We start from the raw sequence: 16,469 nt of genomic DNA, 5'->3' as shown, positions 1-16,469 counted from the left end.
GCTCCTCAGGTGAGAGGTAATTTTCTTGAATTTGTGAAGCTCCATAGTGATAATGCTCAAAGATGAGGTGCTGCATGTACATCCATTACTTCTAGTATGAACAGCAGAAGTATCTTGAACAATACTGGGGGCAATAGTTGAGTCCTGAATCCACGGTGGTTCACGGCTCTGGGACAATTCTACAATTCTCCCTAAAGTTACGATACTTCGATCAGATAAAACGGGTAAATGTTCATCCAATCGATGGTCGCGATCATCTAGTATGGCGTATCGGTTACTGAGGGTAATACCATGTGCAGCACCACCATAGGTTCATTGTTCAGTTTACAAGCCAATATGTTGGAAGCTGACAGCTCTATCAATCCTTTTAGGGAGCTCATGGCTCTCCAGACCTGTGCCGCCCTCATTGTCTCAATAAACAGGGTTGACAGCGGGAGTTGCACACCCCTTCAGAGACTGCCCCATACTATCTCCTCCACCGGCTCTTCCTCCTCCTCCACCCGGGAGCACATCAGCATCCTCTACTTGTGCATCCAAGGCCCTCTGCATGAAGCGATTTACCTCTAGATATGGGTGGCATTCAATTATTCCACCTACAGGGCACACCTCCGTACTTGAAACAGTGTTCACATAATTGCTCCCAGCCAGACACCAAGCCCCTTCATTTTGCTTAGATTGGTTAACTTGGTTGGCCAGGTTTGACAAACGATAGGGCTCCAGCAAGTCAGGTACACGTCTGAACTTCCCTCTGCAAGAACTCCCTCTCCCACCACCCACCATCCCCCCGAGGATGCCGACTTGGCCAAGGCACAATACACCTGGGTGGGCTAAATTGCCTGCGAGAAAAAGCTCACCACACAATTAGATTGGGGTCCACTTTTTAGATTCTGGGCATCAGTGGATGGCAGTTCATCTATGTCTTCCAAAAGAGAGTGGATTTCAGTTATTAAGAGGTTGAAGTCTTTATTGGGTTTAAATCATTTTAATAATTTCTTCATCCGGCCTCTCTCAGGGAAATCGACCAAATCGCTTTCCTTTTACCCAGATTTAGGAGTTCTATCATCGGCCTGTATACAGGCCGCGGGGCTCCACAACAAAGCTTTGCTACTTAGGAAAATGTGGTGGTGTAGGCGACCAAGGGCTAGAAGGGCAGTGCCGAGCTGCAGAGTTGGAGCAAGATTATGCTGTCAATTTAAGACATCAAAACAATAAGGGCATTCACAATACCTGGAACCCGCTTTGCAGCGCCAAACACCTGTGCCCTTTGTCTACAGGCTTCCAGCAATGATACCCCCCCCTATCTCCAACTTCTGGCCTGGGACCCCTCTCGTGGCCTGGGAAGAGGCACAGGCTTCCTGATCCTGACTCTCAGGATGGTGTTCTGCGGGAGGATCACATGGGGGGGGGGGGGGGGCGGCGGGGTGAATAGGTCAGGAAGACTGGGAAACCCCCTTGTTTAACTTTCCCGCAATTCCACACTTCTAACAGCCTTTTGCCAAGCACAAGAAGTTAGAAAACCTAATTTTAGAAGTACAAGGGTGAAGAAGACGCCTGAAGGTCAATATTGCAGCAGTAGGCAAGCAATTAAGCCTAATAGCCCACACTTGAGGGAAGCTGAGAGGCATAAAAGGCCTCCTCAGGTGCAGGCCATTAGATGGAGCTGTGGCTGGAGTGCATCCTGCAGCAGTAGAAGCACAAAGAAAAGCACAGTGTTGGCAATCTAGGCAGATGTGGGAGATCCGAAGGGACGCCAGGACTTTGATCAAGCAGATTTAAACTGCCCGTTCTGAGAGGGTCCTGTTCCCCCAAACTGCAGAGGTTGCGCCGCGGAAAGCGTGAAGGAAAACTGCTTTTCCCTTTGTGAACCTAACTGCAGAGATTGCACAGCAGGAAAAATGGAGATCATGGCTAAAAGGTGCTGCGAAGCCAAAGGTCTTAGGAGAGAGAGGCGCTCCTTAATTCTGTGGCCGTGCCGAAGATACCTTCAACAAGGAAGGCTATGGGAAGTCGTAGAAGCCCTGCAGCACGCAAAGGACTAAATACAGAAGCCGATGAGTCTTATGGAGCCTTCCGATTCCTTGCAGGCAATAGTATCCAAATATAATCACTCACGTATGAATAAAAGCGATGTGTTACTGACCGTTAATTGTCAAACAATGAAGAACTTGAAATGTACCACTCGTGCATAAGCGAACATCACTTGCGTAAGAAAGAAAAGCAGTGAAACCATATAATCGAACATTAACCTTGCTGAAAACCCATGAAGGAATGGCTGTGTGCGCTTAATAATGATTCAGAGATGAAGGGTAATCTCTAAATAAATACTAATGTAGTTGAAAGCAATACAACAATAAAAGCTAAGTGACTGAACATTACCATTAAAAGTGGTAGAGAGCAAGCATTGCCCAAGCCAAGAATAAACCATGTGCTTCTCCAGCTTTTCCCAAAGCCAAAGAATGGTGCAAGCATTGCTATAAGCCAAACAGAATACCAGCACTGCCCAAGCCAATAGTGTGCAAACATTACCTGAAGCTAAGAGACTGACACCAAAGCTTAGGAGTAAATTATCCTTTCTGGCAGAATGCAAAGAGGCAATGGTACAGTTGGGGAAAGGGAAGCTTGCTGCTTCTGATTACTTTTTAAAAGAAGATGTAACCAACATTGCCAAAACCAATAGGAGGAAGACAGAAGTATTTCCTAAAGGCAATGTTGGTTTGTCGTTGTTGCAGACAGACAAGAGTGGCAAAGAGGCTGCCCCTCTAAAAAGGGAAGATTCAGAGGAAGAGTGCATTGCTTACATGAAGGTGTCATAGTGCCATAAAGTGAATCTTGTCAGATCTGAAAAACTGTTCAAAGTCACAGTACTGAAGTTGTGGTGGGGTTTTTGCTGTCAGTAGATTTTAAACTTCAGTAGTACGTTTATAAGTGGAACACTATGGAGCAGATGAGTAGACCCTCATGGTGAAAGCTTGCAGAAGTTACTCTAAGCTGAGAGTTACTTAAATGGAAGAAGAAGTGTTGTGAAGTCCTCCTGAGAGAGAAAAACTGATTATAAATAGCACTAAGAGAGACTCAAAAAGTGTTAACCAGAAGTTGTGATTCATTAACCTTATCTATTTAAGCCCAACAGGGAACAGTGTTTCTACTTGGACATTTATAAGTTATGGCAAAGCATCGTATCTGGAAATAACCCTGATTCTACTTGATGAAGTAGAAAGCGATTATTCCAGCAAGAAGAGAAGCTTTTTTGTTGTTTGAACTTTGGTTTAACAAAACTTTCTTTTGACATATTGAAGGAGCCAAAAACTGAATTGAGACTATTTTAAAACCTGGATTTCCTGGTTTCTTTTTTTGAACATTGGAAGTGAAGTTAACGTGAAACCTGGGGAAGGGGAGTTGACCCAGTTTACCAAGAAAGAATGAATATCATTGTTGATGTTACTGTGAATTGCCATATATTTACGTATTTGATGTTTGAGTGTGAGGGCCAGATATCCTGTGTTGGAGTGTTTTCCTTTAGTTTTGGTAGGCAGGGATATCCTCGTCACAGTAGGGATAGTGAAGCATTTGATGAAACGTATAATTTAATAAAAAAGGCAAAGTTTGAGAAATCATCCAAAAGTTGTCGGCCTAAAATGGTAAAGTTTGAGAAAATATGCAAAAGGTGTCCGCCTCACATTTCTGGCCCCTCGCAGCAGCCTCATCAAAAGCTTTAATGGAAATTCCCGATCAGTACCGGTTGTTAAGCCATACTGCAACCTTCTTCACTTCTCTTCTGCCACCTGGCATCCAAGCTACAGAGAATGCCAAGTGGCTCCAGGTGACCAGATATGAACTTTTTGCAACACCTAAGAGTCAGTGTTTAGTGCCATCAAGGAAGTGTTTCGGGCACTCAGGCTAATGCCTTTGCAGAATTATTACATACTCGACCTCCTGAAAGGAATGAAGCGAGGAGTGTGTCGGAAAATTGGGAGTACTTGCTGCACATTTGTGCCTCCCAATGACACAGAGAATGGTAACTTAACACAAACTATTGTTGCCTTGCACAAACTCGGTAATCATGGAAAATGAGGCAGGAGTTCCTAATGATTTGTGGTCTGAGTCTTTTTTCTTGGATACCATCTTGGAGAAGCCTTGCTGTGAAGATTCTGTTATCTATTTTTGTCTTTTTTCTTTTCGGTTCCAGTCAATTGCTCTTACGATGTTGTTCTGCCCAGGTACCGAAAGCAGCTGCCATGATGACTGTGACCCTGTCCCAGGCTAGAATAACTACCATTTCATATCACATGGACACTCAGACTGAAGTGGTTTGTGTCCGTGTCACGACCCTCATCCAAAACCCCCTCGGCAAACCCATTGGCCAGGTGAAGTCAGGACTCGGGCCTCTAGAGCCTGGCATCCTCTTCAAAAGCCCTCATGGGGCCAGTCCTGGCACCTATGGCGCCAGGCTCATACACCATGAAAAACAATGTGCTTGGGAACTACTTTATTGTATTGTCAGCCAACATAGAGGCATCCACCTAGCTTGGTTCTTAAGAACCAATCTATGTGGTCTAGTGTTTTGGGTGTGGTAGCCTAGGGACTACTGTACCTGGACTATTTTTTTGGGGCTATTTAAAGCACAACCGAGCAAGACAACACGCTTCGCGTTACTTTGCAGCTTGCAACATGACGCTCACCGTGTCCAGCCATTCCCTCGAACCTCGGAGGAGCAGAACCTGCAAGGAGACAAAAGGAACATCATTAGCAGCAGCATCTTACCTGCAGTCTTCATCTTTAAACACGCCTCCCGGACTGAACGACCTGAAAGAGGAAGATAGAGGCAACATTAAAGAAAGCAGCAGAGACATTTACAAATTACGAACTGCTCAAAAGGCTTACCTGGCTGGTCGCCTCTCGGCTGGCACCCCTCCGGACATTCCACTGGCGCTGAAGAACACCGCGACCTACAAGGAAGGAAAACACAGGTTAGCAAAGGCAAGACTTTGCAGCACTGCGCATAGCGCTTACTTACCGCATCATAGCGTTCTTAATGCGCCATCATTTACCAGCGGGGTTCAACCAAGCCAGTTCGCTGCTCAGAAGCTCTGCATACCTAAGGGAGAAAAGAGAGACATTTTAAACAAAGAAAGGCATGCAGGATAGCAACAAAACTAAAGAATAGCAATAAGACCGAACTGAACAATATCAAACGGGACGGCATCAGTGAAGTAACTGGACCGCACTCGCCCATGAAAGACAACGTGCCCCTGCAAAGAAGGCAGGACGGAGAGCACGCCTAATTCTAGCGCAAGGTGAGGAGAGGGCGCCAGAGGGACTGAAATCATACGGGGGTGGAGGGAGGATACTTACCCCAGTCGGTCAGTCTTGAACACAGTCCTCCTGTATTTTCAGGCAGAACCTTCCCCGCAGACCACATCAGGGCAAAGCTGAGAAGCATACCAGCGAGTAACCCGGCTGGGTGGCGTCCCTGTGGATACCAAGTGAGCGTAACAGTGGGGCAACGGGTAGCTTGCTGAAATGGTGGTGGGAGGGGGCGAGTTGGGTTTGTTCAGCGAGGGGTAAGCCCATTTTGGACCAAAATGTTAAACGATTGGAGGGTTGTAAACCAAGAAGATTAGTTAATACTTTAACTAAGAAATCATAAAGGGGGGAATGTTGAGGTGCTCAGGAAAGGTCCCCACAATCAAGAGGTTTTCATTGCAAACGTCATATTTGTGACTGGTGGTGCGGCGAACTGGGTGCGATGTTACAATTCCATATGTATCCAGTATAGATATATGTGAATGGGATATGCCACCTAGTTTTACTTTTTTCATTCAACTGATACATATCAGCTTTGCATATACGTCGAAAAACAATTGCTAAAACCGCCAAATGAAATATAAACGCAATTCAGACATAATGTGCTGTGGAGTACCCAAAAGTAGGCAGTGGGGAGTTTTTATAATGCGCATGCGAGAAAGGGTGCCTGTCCTACAAGAATCCACTGTAAAGGAAAGATGGTATTGAATAAACATGCACGCACACTGAGAAAACATAAAAGGGATTTAGGAATCTACATGTAGTGGGCTTTTTAGAAACAGATTAAAATATGGCAGTCAGGGGTTGACTTTCAGGAACTAGTTTTGTTGAGTTTCAAATGCCAGAGGATGGGTGAACAAGTAACTATGACCATAGCAATGGTCAACTCAGCTGAAGGAGACGGACATCATTTTATCATCTGTTAAGTATCGCAGATAGCAGGTGTAATCTCCTGAATGCATGGGAGCTTGACAGAGGGTTTCCGCTATTTGTTTTTGACCAACAGTAAAACAGTAGAGTCCATGCACGGGGCAAAAGTGATCGAAACCCGAGAGTTTCAATTGTATTTTCAGATGAGCTGTATGCAATCAAATGGCAGTTATTTAGATAAGAATGTTCCCAAGGAGACGGAAAATTAATTTGTATTGCTAGTTCAAAGAAGAACTGGTTTACTCAGCCTTCTTCATATCGCTTGAAGTATTTATGCGAACCATGTGCAATTAAGAGACGAGGTTAAAAAGGGGTTAGGCCAGTTATTACTTGTAATTAATTATTTTTGCATACAAATATTTAACTGATTGATGATTTCATGACCTACCATGGACACATCCTAAAGGGAGTTGTGTTCTACACATAAGCTGAAGATGGTAGTTAAGATAACAGCTACCAATTTAGAATTAAGGAATTGAAGAAAGATGCTATTTATTTGAAGAGGTTTTGTTCAATAACATGCAAGGCTTGGATTATAAAAGTATTTGGGAGTGTTTTAACTGTTGCAAAATTGTATAAAATTGTGTGAACCGATGTGGTTTGTTGAGACTTGGATTAGTTTGCTTCCACAGCACCTTCTAACTGCACCCCGGACGGTTGTACAATAAACCTGCTTTACGTACAAAACGTGTACTCATTCCTCAGGTGGTGGGCCCAATTGGGTTAAGGTAATTAGGGGTCCGCCCCCACAAATGAGCACACTATAGTCAAAAAGGGCTCAGTTTTCTGAATGGTGCCTGTTCTGGCCAGTCATAGCACTTCTTGTGTATGTTATAGACATGAGCCATGTTGTGATAGGACACAGAAATTCCTTGCATCACATTATGTTGCTTTTACTCTCTGGGCTGAGCGAGCGACTGGGAAGCCTTAGGCGAGTAACCAGTTACTCATTATCAACGGGTTGGAGACACTGGGAAAAGACCTTATGGTAGATCACAGAAGGATAGCATGCCTTGCTCTTCCATCGAACACTTAAGCATCTCCCTTGTCCTTGCTTTACCTCACAATACAATAAAATTAAGTGATAAATGTTCACAAGAAGAAGCACCCAGAGGACCCATGAGCAGACATGTTTTTCGAGTCACATGAAGAAAAGGGATTACCTCAGGGAAGGCAAAGTGTGAAGGATTGTCCCACGTAAATTCAAGAACCCCTACATGTTTTATTAAAGTTAAGCAAAACACCATAATCCCTCTTGTTCTTGGTGTGCTCATTCAGTTTGTTGATCGGGTGGCTGCTAAGTGTAAAGAGCACATCGAGGAGAGGAATGGAGGAACAGATGTCAGAGTGAGGTACACCTAAGCCAAAACATTAATTTTCACTATACAGTGATCCTCACATCGCTCTATGGGGGGGGGGGGTCCTTCAAACAAAAGACAAAATATTTCCTCATTCCATTGTTTCTCAATTATTGCTTAATGTGATATGAAGAGTGTAAAAGAATTTTCACAAGATAAGTGAACTAATATGTTCTGCACATTTTAATCGATACCCAGGAACAGAGATCTGAGAACCATGTCTGAATAAAGGATGTTGATATCCGGTAGAACAGTGTTTTGATCAGGTGGTCAGCCTCTGCCTTCCTTAAATTCAGCAGTGCAGATAGTTAGGGTAGAGTGTACTTGCTTGAGAAAGTTAGGCGATGTAGTAGAGCATATGACAGTGGAAAAAACTGCACCCCAAGAGAACATTCACCATTTCCAAATGTGGAAGGGAACCAACAGTAGAACCTCAAAAGGTGATTTCTAGCATTCTATAATTAATCTTAACATCCATGGAGGATCTAATTACTTTTGTACTTATTCCGTGCTTAGCTTCTTAAACACAGAAAATTCTCACTCTGAGCTGGCAGAAGCAGTCAATGAGATGGTGCCGAAAATAGTAAAGGTAACTAACTGCCTCTTACAGGCCCAACCACTCATTCGGACGGAGAATGAGAGTTACAGTCCTGCAACCACATTGTCAGTAAACACATTGAGCAGTAACAGAAAAGAATATCAAAACACTTCCAAGTTACAAAATGTGGAAATCTTTAAAGGTAACTGACAGCCATGTAGGTAGGTATTCAGTGTATGCATAACATATGTAATTGCCTTATGTACAATGGATGATCAAGTGAAATGGATACATGTAAACAGATATGCTAGCTTGACTTTATGGAAATGAATATACAGGTTTTGAGCCCTCTTGCAGCACACATTTCAAGTATTCCAAAGCTGTAAATCTGAAGGAGATGAAGATAAAAGTATTGTGTTTGTGCCTGCATTAAATAAACATACATTCATTCTACCACAAACCTGCTCACTTTTCTGCAAGACCCATTCTGAATACTTCCACACTAAGTCCTGGTCCATGCAAAAGGTGAGAAAATCCACAATGTACTCAAAGAGGTCAGTCCGTGTTGTGTCTTGAAGGTCTCCATCCACTATTTTCACCCACAACTGCAAGAAAAAAAAAAGAAAAACTAAAAAACTAAAGATCATAGAAAAGCCAAGGTAACATGTATATTGTGATTATTAGGGAACAGGTTCCAGAACATTTAGTATAAAGTAAGCAATTGGGGTTTTCAATATTGCACATGCACTTTCATCAGTCGGAGCACACACAGAAAGGCGTAATTTCAAGAATTAGTACAAGTTACTTATCCCTGGTAACGTTCTTTCAAATGTATGTTGCTCCCACGTATTCCTCATCTCTGATATTCGTTATCCAGCTTCAGCTGTTTCGGAAAAAAGAATTTCGGCAGAGGGTGCTGCGCGTCCATAGCGTCAACTCGATGTCCCTCGAGGGCCTCTGTCTCGAGGATGATGTCATCGAAGGCATATATAGCATGCACAGCACCAGTTGGCTTCAGTTCTGTTTGACCCTTTACAGTAGAAATACCTGCATAAACACGGGAATGATCATACTCAGCCTTGAAGGAACAAAAGCTGTAATAGCATGGGAAATTCTACTGTGGGGTAGGTTGGGAGGGCAATGAGGAATACGTGGGAGGAACATCCAATCGAAAGAACATTACTATCGGTACGTAACTTGTTCTTCGAATGGATTGTGTCCTCCCACGTTTTCCTCATCTTTGACAGACTCGCAAAGCAGTATTTGATTTGGTGGAGGGAGTAGAATTAGATTTTAAAGGTTTTCATGGACCGAGTGCAGGACTGCTTTTCCAAATCTACCACCCTGACAGAGGAAGATTCTAGGCAGTAATGCTTTGTGAACGAGTACAAAGTAGACCACGCTGCTGCTTCACAAATATTTTTGATCGGTACTACCCTTTGCATTCCTGGTGGAATGGGCCCTTAAACCTTCAGGAGGCTCCTTCCCTGCCAGCATGTAACATTCTGAAATGGCCAGAATGATCCATCTGGTTAAGGTCTGTTTGTCATGAATAATCAAACTCGCCCCTTCTGGGCCTCCTGGTCCCTGACACGTTGGGGTTTACACTCCATAGTACTACCAACATGGCAGCAAGCTAAGAACGCTGCTCACCAGTTTTCACATTCTACGCAGCGTGCTCTATAAAGAAACCACACCCCGCGGCCCCGCGCGTCTCAACGCTGCTGCTATCTGTGACCGGACGTGCGCTCCGTACTCTCCCTTGTACTATTCTGCTGTTTCCTGGTTCCCGGATCCCCTTCTTCCAATTACCTTCCCTCCTTCTTGTCCAGCCTTTCCCGGAATCCCTGCACCGCTACCGCGTGCACCTCTTCCTCTTTTCTGAATTCCTGGAGTTTCCCTTGATTACGGACATCGAAGCTGAACGCAATCTGGAAGCCGAGGACCGCCGAGCGGGCTTGTATAAGACCCGAAACATACGAAAGAAGACTCCGCCTAAAGAAGTCATCAGGCAACGAAAACAGGTGCGAAAGGGGGAAACCTGTGATAGATTGAGACGCCACCTGACCGAAGTCGATATAGACATGGAGGCGGCCATCCAGGATCTTATGCGCGGCATGCAAGAGCTAACGACCGAAGTACAAAACTTGAAAGCTGAAAATGCTGCGTTAAAACAATTGGTACTATCCCGTGACTCTGCCACAAAGGACAGTGTGCTATTGGGCGGCATTGTTGACAAATATGATGGCTCTGCGAAAACCCTCCAGGGATTCCTGGATTCTTGTTTGGTCCACTTTACCTTTAAACCTTATTATTTCTCCACCCCCAGGGCTAAAGTGGGCTTTATTACTTCTTACCTTTACGGGAATGCATTAGCCTGGGCCACACCATTAGTTAATTCCGGAGATGTCCTTTTGGATGATTATGATGGATTCATTCAAGCACTTAAAACCATGTTTGACCGCCCAGAACAGGTCTTTAGTGCTCAAGAACGTTTACTCGATTTCCAGCAAGACTCTCAGGGCTCACCTATGTAACTCGATTCAAGCAACTGGCTAAACAAGCGGGTTGGCCTTCTGAAGCTTGCTTCACTCTCTTTCGAAGAGGACTAAATGAAGATGTTAAGGATGAATTAGCCAGGGTGGCACGTCCTAGTTCTTACCAGGCACTTATGGATCTTGCTCTACAGATTGATTTTCGCATCCAGGAAAGGAAGGCAGAGAAAAGAAAGACCAAGTCACCCCTCCATAAGAATCCCTTAGAGACCCCCTCGAAATCCGAAGATTCTTCTATCCCTACAAGCCAACCCGAACCCATGCAACTAGGGGCCTTCCGTGGACCCATATTCCCCCCAAGAAAGGTTGTGAAGGATCCATACTGGCTTATGCATGTACTGTGCCTCGGACAAGCATTTAGTCAGAGAATGTCCAATAGCCCCTCCGCGGCGTTCGGGAAACGCCAGCTCCCGATCCTAGATGGAGCTCAGTTTCGGGAGACAGATGCAGGCTCCACATCTACACCATCCTTGAACTCTCCTGGACAAAACTCTCTGGTTATTTTACAGGCCTTTCTATCGCCATCCAAGAAGGAATCCTACCCCATTTTGGCACTAGTGGACTGTGGGGCCATGGGCATATTCATAGACCAAGAATGGGTCCTTAGACATATTCCCTACGAATCCCGGACTGCCTTGCAAACTGTAGAAGCAATTGATGGGAAACCTCTCTCCTGTGGACCCATAACCCTTCAGACCAAGGAAATCGAGCTTGCAATAAACCATCATCGAGAAAAGATAAAATTTGACATCATAAAATCTGCCCATTACCCAATGGTATTCGGAATGCCCTGGCTCCAAAAACACAACCCATACATCAATTGGACAGCAGGTTCCCTGTTCCTAGATTCCGAATTTTGCATGTCTCATTGTCTACTTCTGGATCCCTCTCTGACACCATCGGAAGAACGTTCAACAACCCAGCAAGGTCCTCTCATGGTCTCCAACATCGTCCAGGTCCCTAAAGCCTATGTGACACCTCAAGGAACCTGGCGGCTTTGGTCTAAATGGAAGCTGCGTCCTCCATTACTGGTTCCTTCAAGTACAACGAAGCGCAGAGTACGAGTCTAGTCTTTTTTCTACGCATTCCGACGCCCGTATATAAGCCACTCACTTCCTGGGTCGGATGCGTTGCAACAAACATTTTTCCTGATCGCCTGCGCTGCCGTACTCCTTGCACTTCGCTCATCAGTGTTTTGCTCTCTTACTCGCCTCGTTTCCTCCCGTCCTTCCTCTTTGTATTTCCATCTTATCCTCTCGCCTCCGTTTCCTTGACCCTCCTCCTTCTACCTTCCGCTCCCATCTTCCTCCTGTCCCGTCCTCCCGTCTGGTGTTTATTTTCCTTCAGTCTTACCTTCTTTCATTACTTTCCTCCCAGTCTTTACCTTAGAGTTGCCTTCCCGTGTATCGACCACCTTCTGTGCAACGGACTGCCTTGCCTCATCCCCATTGGCGTTTTCTTGTACTTCCTGTGTACCGACTCCTGCTTGCCTAACGGATTGCCTGCCTTTTCCTGTACTGTATTGTTGCTATCCAGACTTTCTACTACTGGACCTACACCCAGGTTAACCATCTCCGGATATTCCTTGTCCACTCATATCTTCAGCTGAAGCATTCCTTTCTGGGGTTTTTTATGCCGCTGGCTTTTTCCCCACTGTTTAACGGCTGAGGAGGGTAGCCACAGTTCACCCATTGGGTGTCACTGTGGCGTCCTTTGACGGTCGTCCTTCTCTGCAAAAAAAAAAAAAAAGGGAAAGACTCGAACACAAGATAACCCGAAGCTTGCTTTACATCGGAGGATCAGAGGTGAGGAGGAAGGGGAGGACAGGAGATCAGACTCTTCACAAGCAGAAGAGGCTATAACAGATATATCTGACAGCCTATCAGGAATACGTTGATGTGTTCTCTTCTGCTATTGTCCAAGCCTTACCACCCCATAGGCCAGAGGACTGTGCTATTGAAACTGAACCTTCAGCTGCGATTCCCTTTGGAAGGATGTTCATTGTGTCAGAAGAGAAAAAGGCCCTTCGTGAATACCTAGATACTAACCTAGAAAACGGCACCATACGCCCATCCGAGTCTCCAGCTGGAGCTTCATTATTTTTTGTTCCTAAGAAAGACACCAAAGAGCTCAGACCTGTCTTGATTATCGAGGTCTTAATCAGTGCACCCTTAAGGATCGTTTTCCATTACCCTTGATCTCAGATATCCTGGAAGCCGTAAGAGGAGCCATAATATTCACCAAATTGTATCTCAGGGGTGCCTATCATCTGATCCGTATTAGGGAAGGAGACGAATGGAAGACAGCCTTCAGAACACCCTTTGGTCATTATGAATACTTGGTCATGCCCTTTGGGCTCTCTAATGCTCCAGCGATCTTCCAACGCTTTATGGATCGGGTATTTTCGGATATGCCATTTCTTTTCGTCATCGTCTACCTGGACGATATTTTGATATTCTCTAAAGATCCTCTCAAGCATGAAGAACATGTTAAGGCAGTATTACAACGGCTACGTGAACACAAGCTTCTAGCAAAACCTGAGAAGTGCCTTTTTCATGTTTCCACTGTTCACTATCTAGGATTTGTCCTTAGCCCAGACAGCATAGGAATGGATCAATCCAAGATTAAGGCCATACTATCCTGGCCTACTCCGACCACCGTAAAACAGATCCAGTCTTTCCTGGGCTTGGCCAATTTCTATCGGAAGTTCATACCATCCTTCTCCGAGATTGTTCAACCGATTATTGCCTTGTTGAAGAAAGATACTCCCTTTCAATGGACATTAGTCCAGGAGAAGGCTTTCCAACGCTTGAAAACAGAGTTTACACAAGCCCCCATCCTGGCTCAACCTGATATAAATCGACCATTCCTAGTGGAAACAGATGCCTCTAACTATGTCATCGGAGCAGTTCTGAAACAGGAACTCTATGACGGACTGCAACATCCCATGGCCTATCTTTCACGGTCATTGACCCCCAGTGAAAGTCATTACTCAGTTTTAGAAAAGGAACTGCTAGTCATCCGTCAAGCGTTCACCGAATGGCGTCATTTGCTTCTTGGAGCTAAGCATCCTGTCCAGTTTCGCATGGACCATCGAAATCTCCAAGTATTACAGGCCCTGGAGTGCAGGAACAGCCATCAGGCCCGTTGGGCCTTCTTCTTTGCCCAATACCAGTTCCAGATTCACCATGTCCCTGGAACACAAAATATAATCACTGACGTCCTGTCTCGGCGTCCTGACTATGAACCTCCTGAAGACCGACTATTTCCTGACATGTTTCCCCTTACAATATTTGTAGCCCAAGCAACCAGTCTCCTAGATGAAGTCCGCATTCAAACTCAATCCTCTGAGCTCTGGAAAGACATCTCGAGCAAGAACCAGTGGAATTTGAAGACTAAGCATGGATACTTTTCAAAGATAACGCCTTGGTCATCCCAACACAAAAACTACAACAAAGGATAATAAACCTCTGTCACGATACCCGTTACTCCGGACATCGTGGCATTACTAATACCCTCCGACTAATTCAAAGGCAATTTTGGTGGCCCGGAATGAAAGCCGACATACAACTGTATGTTCAGGCATGCTCTGTCTGTAACCAAAACAAACATGACAACAAAGGACCGGTGGGTCTATTGCAGCAACTTCCACTTCCAACAAGGCCTTAGGAATGCATAGCTACAGACTTCATTGTGGAATTACCACCTTCCATGGGATACACAACCATCATGGTCACCATTGACTTGTTCACTCATAGGGATCATTTTAAACCTCTGTATAAACTGCCATCCTCGTCAGAACTTGCTCGAATTTTCCTGGAACACATATTCCGACTACACAGACTTCCTTCCAAGATCATATCGGATAGAGGACCTCAATACATTTCTCAGTTCTGGAAACATCTTTGCCAAATACTAGGAATTCAACGCGCCCTCTTCTCAGGTTATCATCCCCAAACCAATTGAGTTACAGAGAGTGTAAATCAAACCTTGGAACAATATCTCCGTTGATTCACCACCAGGGTCCAGGACGATTGGTCCCTTTTAATACCAGTGGCTGAATTCGCTTATAATAATTCGGACCACTCGGCCGTTAAGACCAGCCCTTTTGTCTGTAGCCAAGGATTCCACCTTTCGGTTCTACCTTCTGTCCTTCCACACCCTACACCAGTCCCCACAGTCGACTCTTGGATTGAAATACTCATTAATCTACAAAGAGAAGCCAAAGAACAATTAGAGAAGGCCAGGAACCAGACCAAACTGTATGCGAACTCCAAAAGGAGACCAAGCCTCACTTACACAATAGGGGATAAAGTTTGGCTATCCTCAAAGCTGCTGCCACGGCATCTGCGACCAAATAAATTGGCTCCCCGGTATTATGGGCCGTTCCCTATAAAGAAAATCATGAACCCAGTGGCCTTCCGACTTACCAGACTCATGGAAGAAAATCCACCCGGTCTTTCACACATCCTTAATGAAGCCATACGTCCAGACCTCTCGAACTAACCTCCGGCCTAACCCAGTGCTCGTCAATGACCAACTGGAGTATGAGGTCTCCAGGATTTGTGATTCTAGATATAGACGTGGCAAACTCCAGTACCAGGTAGAATGGAAAGGATATCCCCCCAGCGGACGCACTTGGGAACCTATCTCAAACTTAAATACCCCCAGGTTACTTTAAGTTTCATCTCATACACCCGGGCAAACCCGGTGGGACGAGTTTCCGGAGGGGGCATGCTGTCATGAACCATCGAACGCGCCCCTTCTGGGCCTCCTGGTCCCTGACACGTCAGGGTTTACACTCCATAGTACTACCAACATGGCAGCAAGCTAAGAACGCTGCTCACCAGTTTTCATGTTCTACGCAGCGTGCTCTATAAAGAAACCACACCCCCGCGGCCCCGCACGTCTCAACGCTTCTGCTAGCTGTGAGCGGACGTACGCTCCGTACTCTCCCTTGTACTATTCTGCCGTTTCCTGGTTCCCGGATTCCCTTCTTCCAATTACCTTCCCTCCTTCTTGTCCAGCCTTTCCCAGAATCCCTGCACCGCTACCGCGTGCACCTCTTCCTCTTTTCTGAATTCCTGGAGTTTCCCTTGATTCCGGACATCGAAGCTGAACGCAATCTGGAAGCCGAGGACGGCCGAGCGGGCTTGTATAAGACCCGAACCATACGAAAGAAGACTCTGCCTAAAGAAGCCATCAGGCAACGAAAACAGGTGAGAAAGGGGGAAACCTGTGATACTGTTTAGTAACAGCCTCATCCAGTTTGTGGCCCGTATAGCCAATGAAAAGTTGATCATCAATGCAGAGTTTTGACAGTCTAGATACATAAAAGCTTAAAGCTCTACGAGGGTCCAACCAACTTAACCTCTCCTCCTCCTTGCTAGGATTGGGTGGCAGGGGGTTGATAGAAAGAAGGCAAAACAATTGCTTGTCCTATGTGGAAATCAGGAATGATTTTGGATAAAAAAGAAAGTTTAACCCTTAGAACAACTGTTGAGAAGGAACTAGGTTCATCCCGCACACTCAAGCGCTTTAGAATAAGGCACGACACCTTTCAAGCACTGGGAAAGCTCTCATGCAAATATAATCATACACACAGACAAGGGCAGGCAGTTATTGTTTAACGTTTAAAGCACCATTAACTATTAGCTGGATAGATTTGTAATGTCAAATCCTATGCATTTCTAATGCAAGCTCTCTCCAGGAAAGAATGCAGCCTGTGCTAAAAATAGACTACAGGCTTCCGCAGTGTTTGTGCAGCACGAAGCGACTCACTAG

The 16,469-nt window shown here is 45.2% G+C and overlaps 1 protein-coding gene across 3 annotated transcripts in view; it reads right to left on the bottom strand.

Annotated features, from left to right (window-relative positions):
* The window catches only part of TGFBRAP1 (transforming growth factor beta receptor associated protein 1), a 1,165,459-nt gene that overhangs the window by 439,448 nt on the left and 709,542 nt on the right, over window positions 1-16,469 (bottom strand). For all 3 annotated transcript variants that reach the window (XM_069636918.1, XM_069636917.1, XM_069636919.1), the window contains one exon: window positions 8,592-8,735. In XM_069636918.1, the coding sequence (XP_069493019.1) occupies window positions 8,592-8,735 (144 nt within the window). The remainder of the gene's footprint in view (window positions 1-8,591; window positions 8,736-16,469) is intronic.

The sequence above is a fragment of the Ambystoma mexicanum genome, chromosome 7p (assembly GCF_040938575.1).
Source record: "Ambystoma mexicanum isolate Mex_15411 chromosome 7p, UKY_AmexF1_1, whole genome shotgun sequence".
In the NCBI taxonomy this organism is placed as follows: Eukaryota; Metazoa; Chordata; class Amphibia; order Caudata; family Ambystomatidae; genus Ambystoma; species Ambystoma mexicanum.
This window is presented reverse-complemented; position numbering and strand designations above follow the sequence as displayed.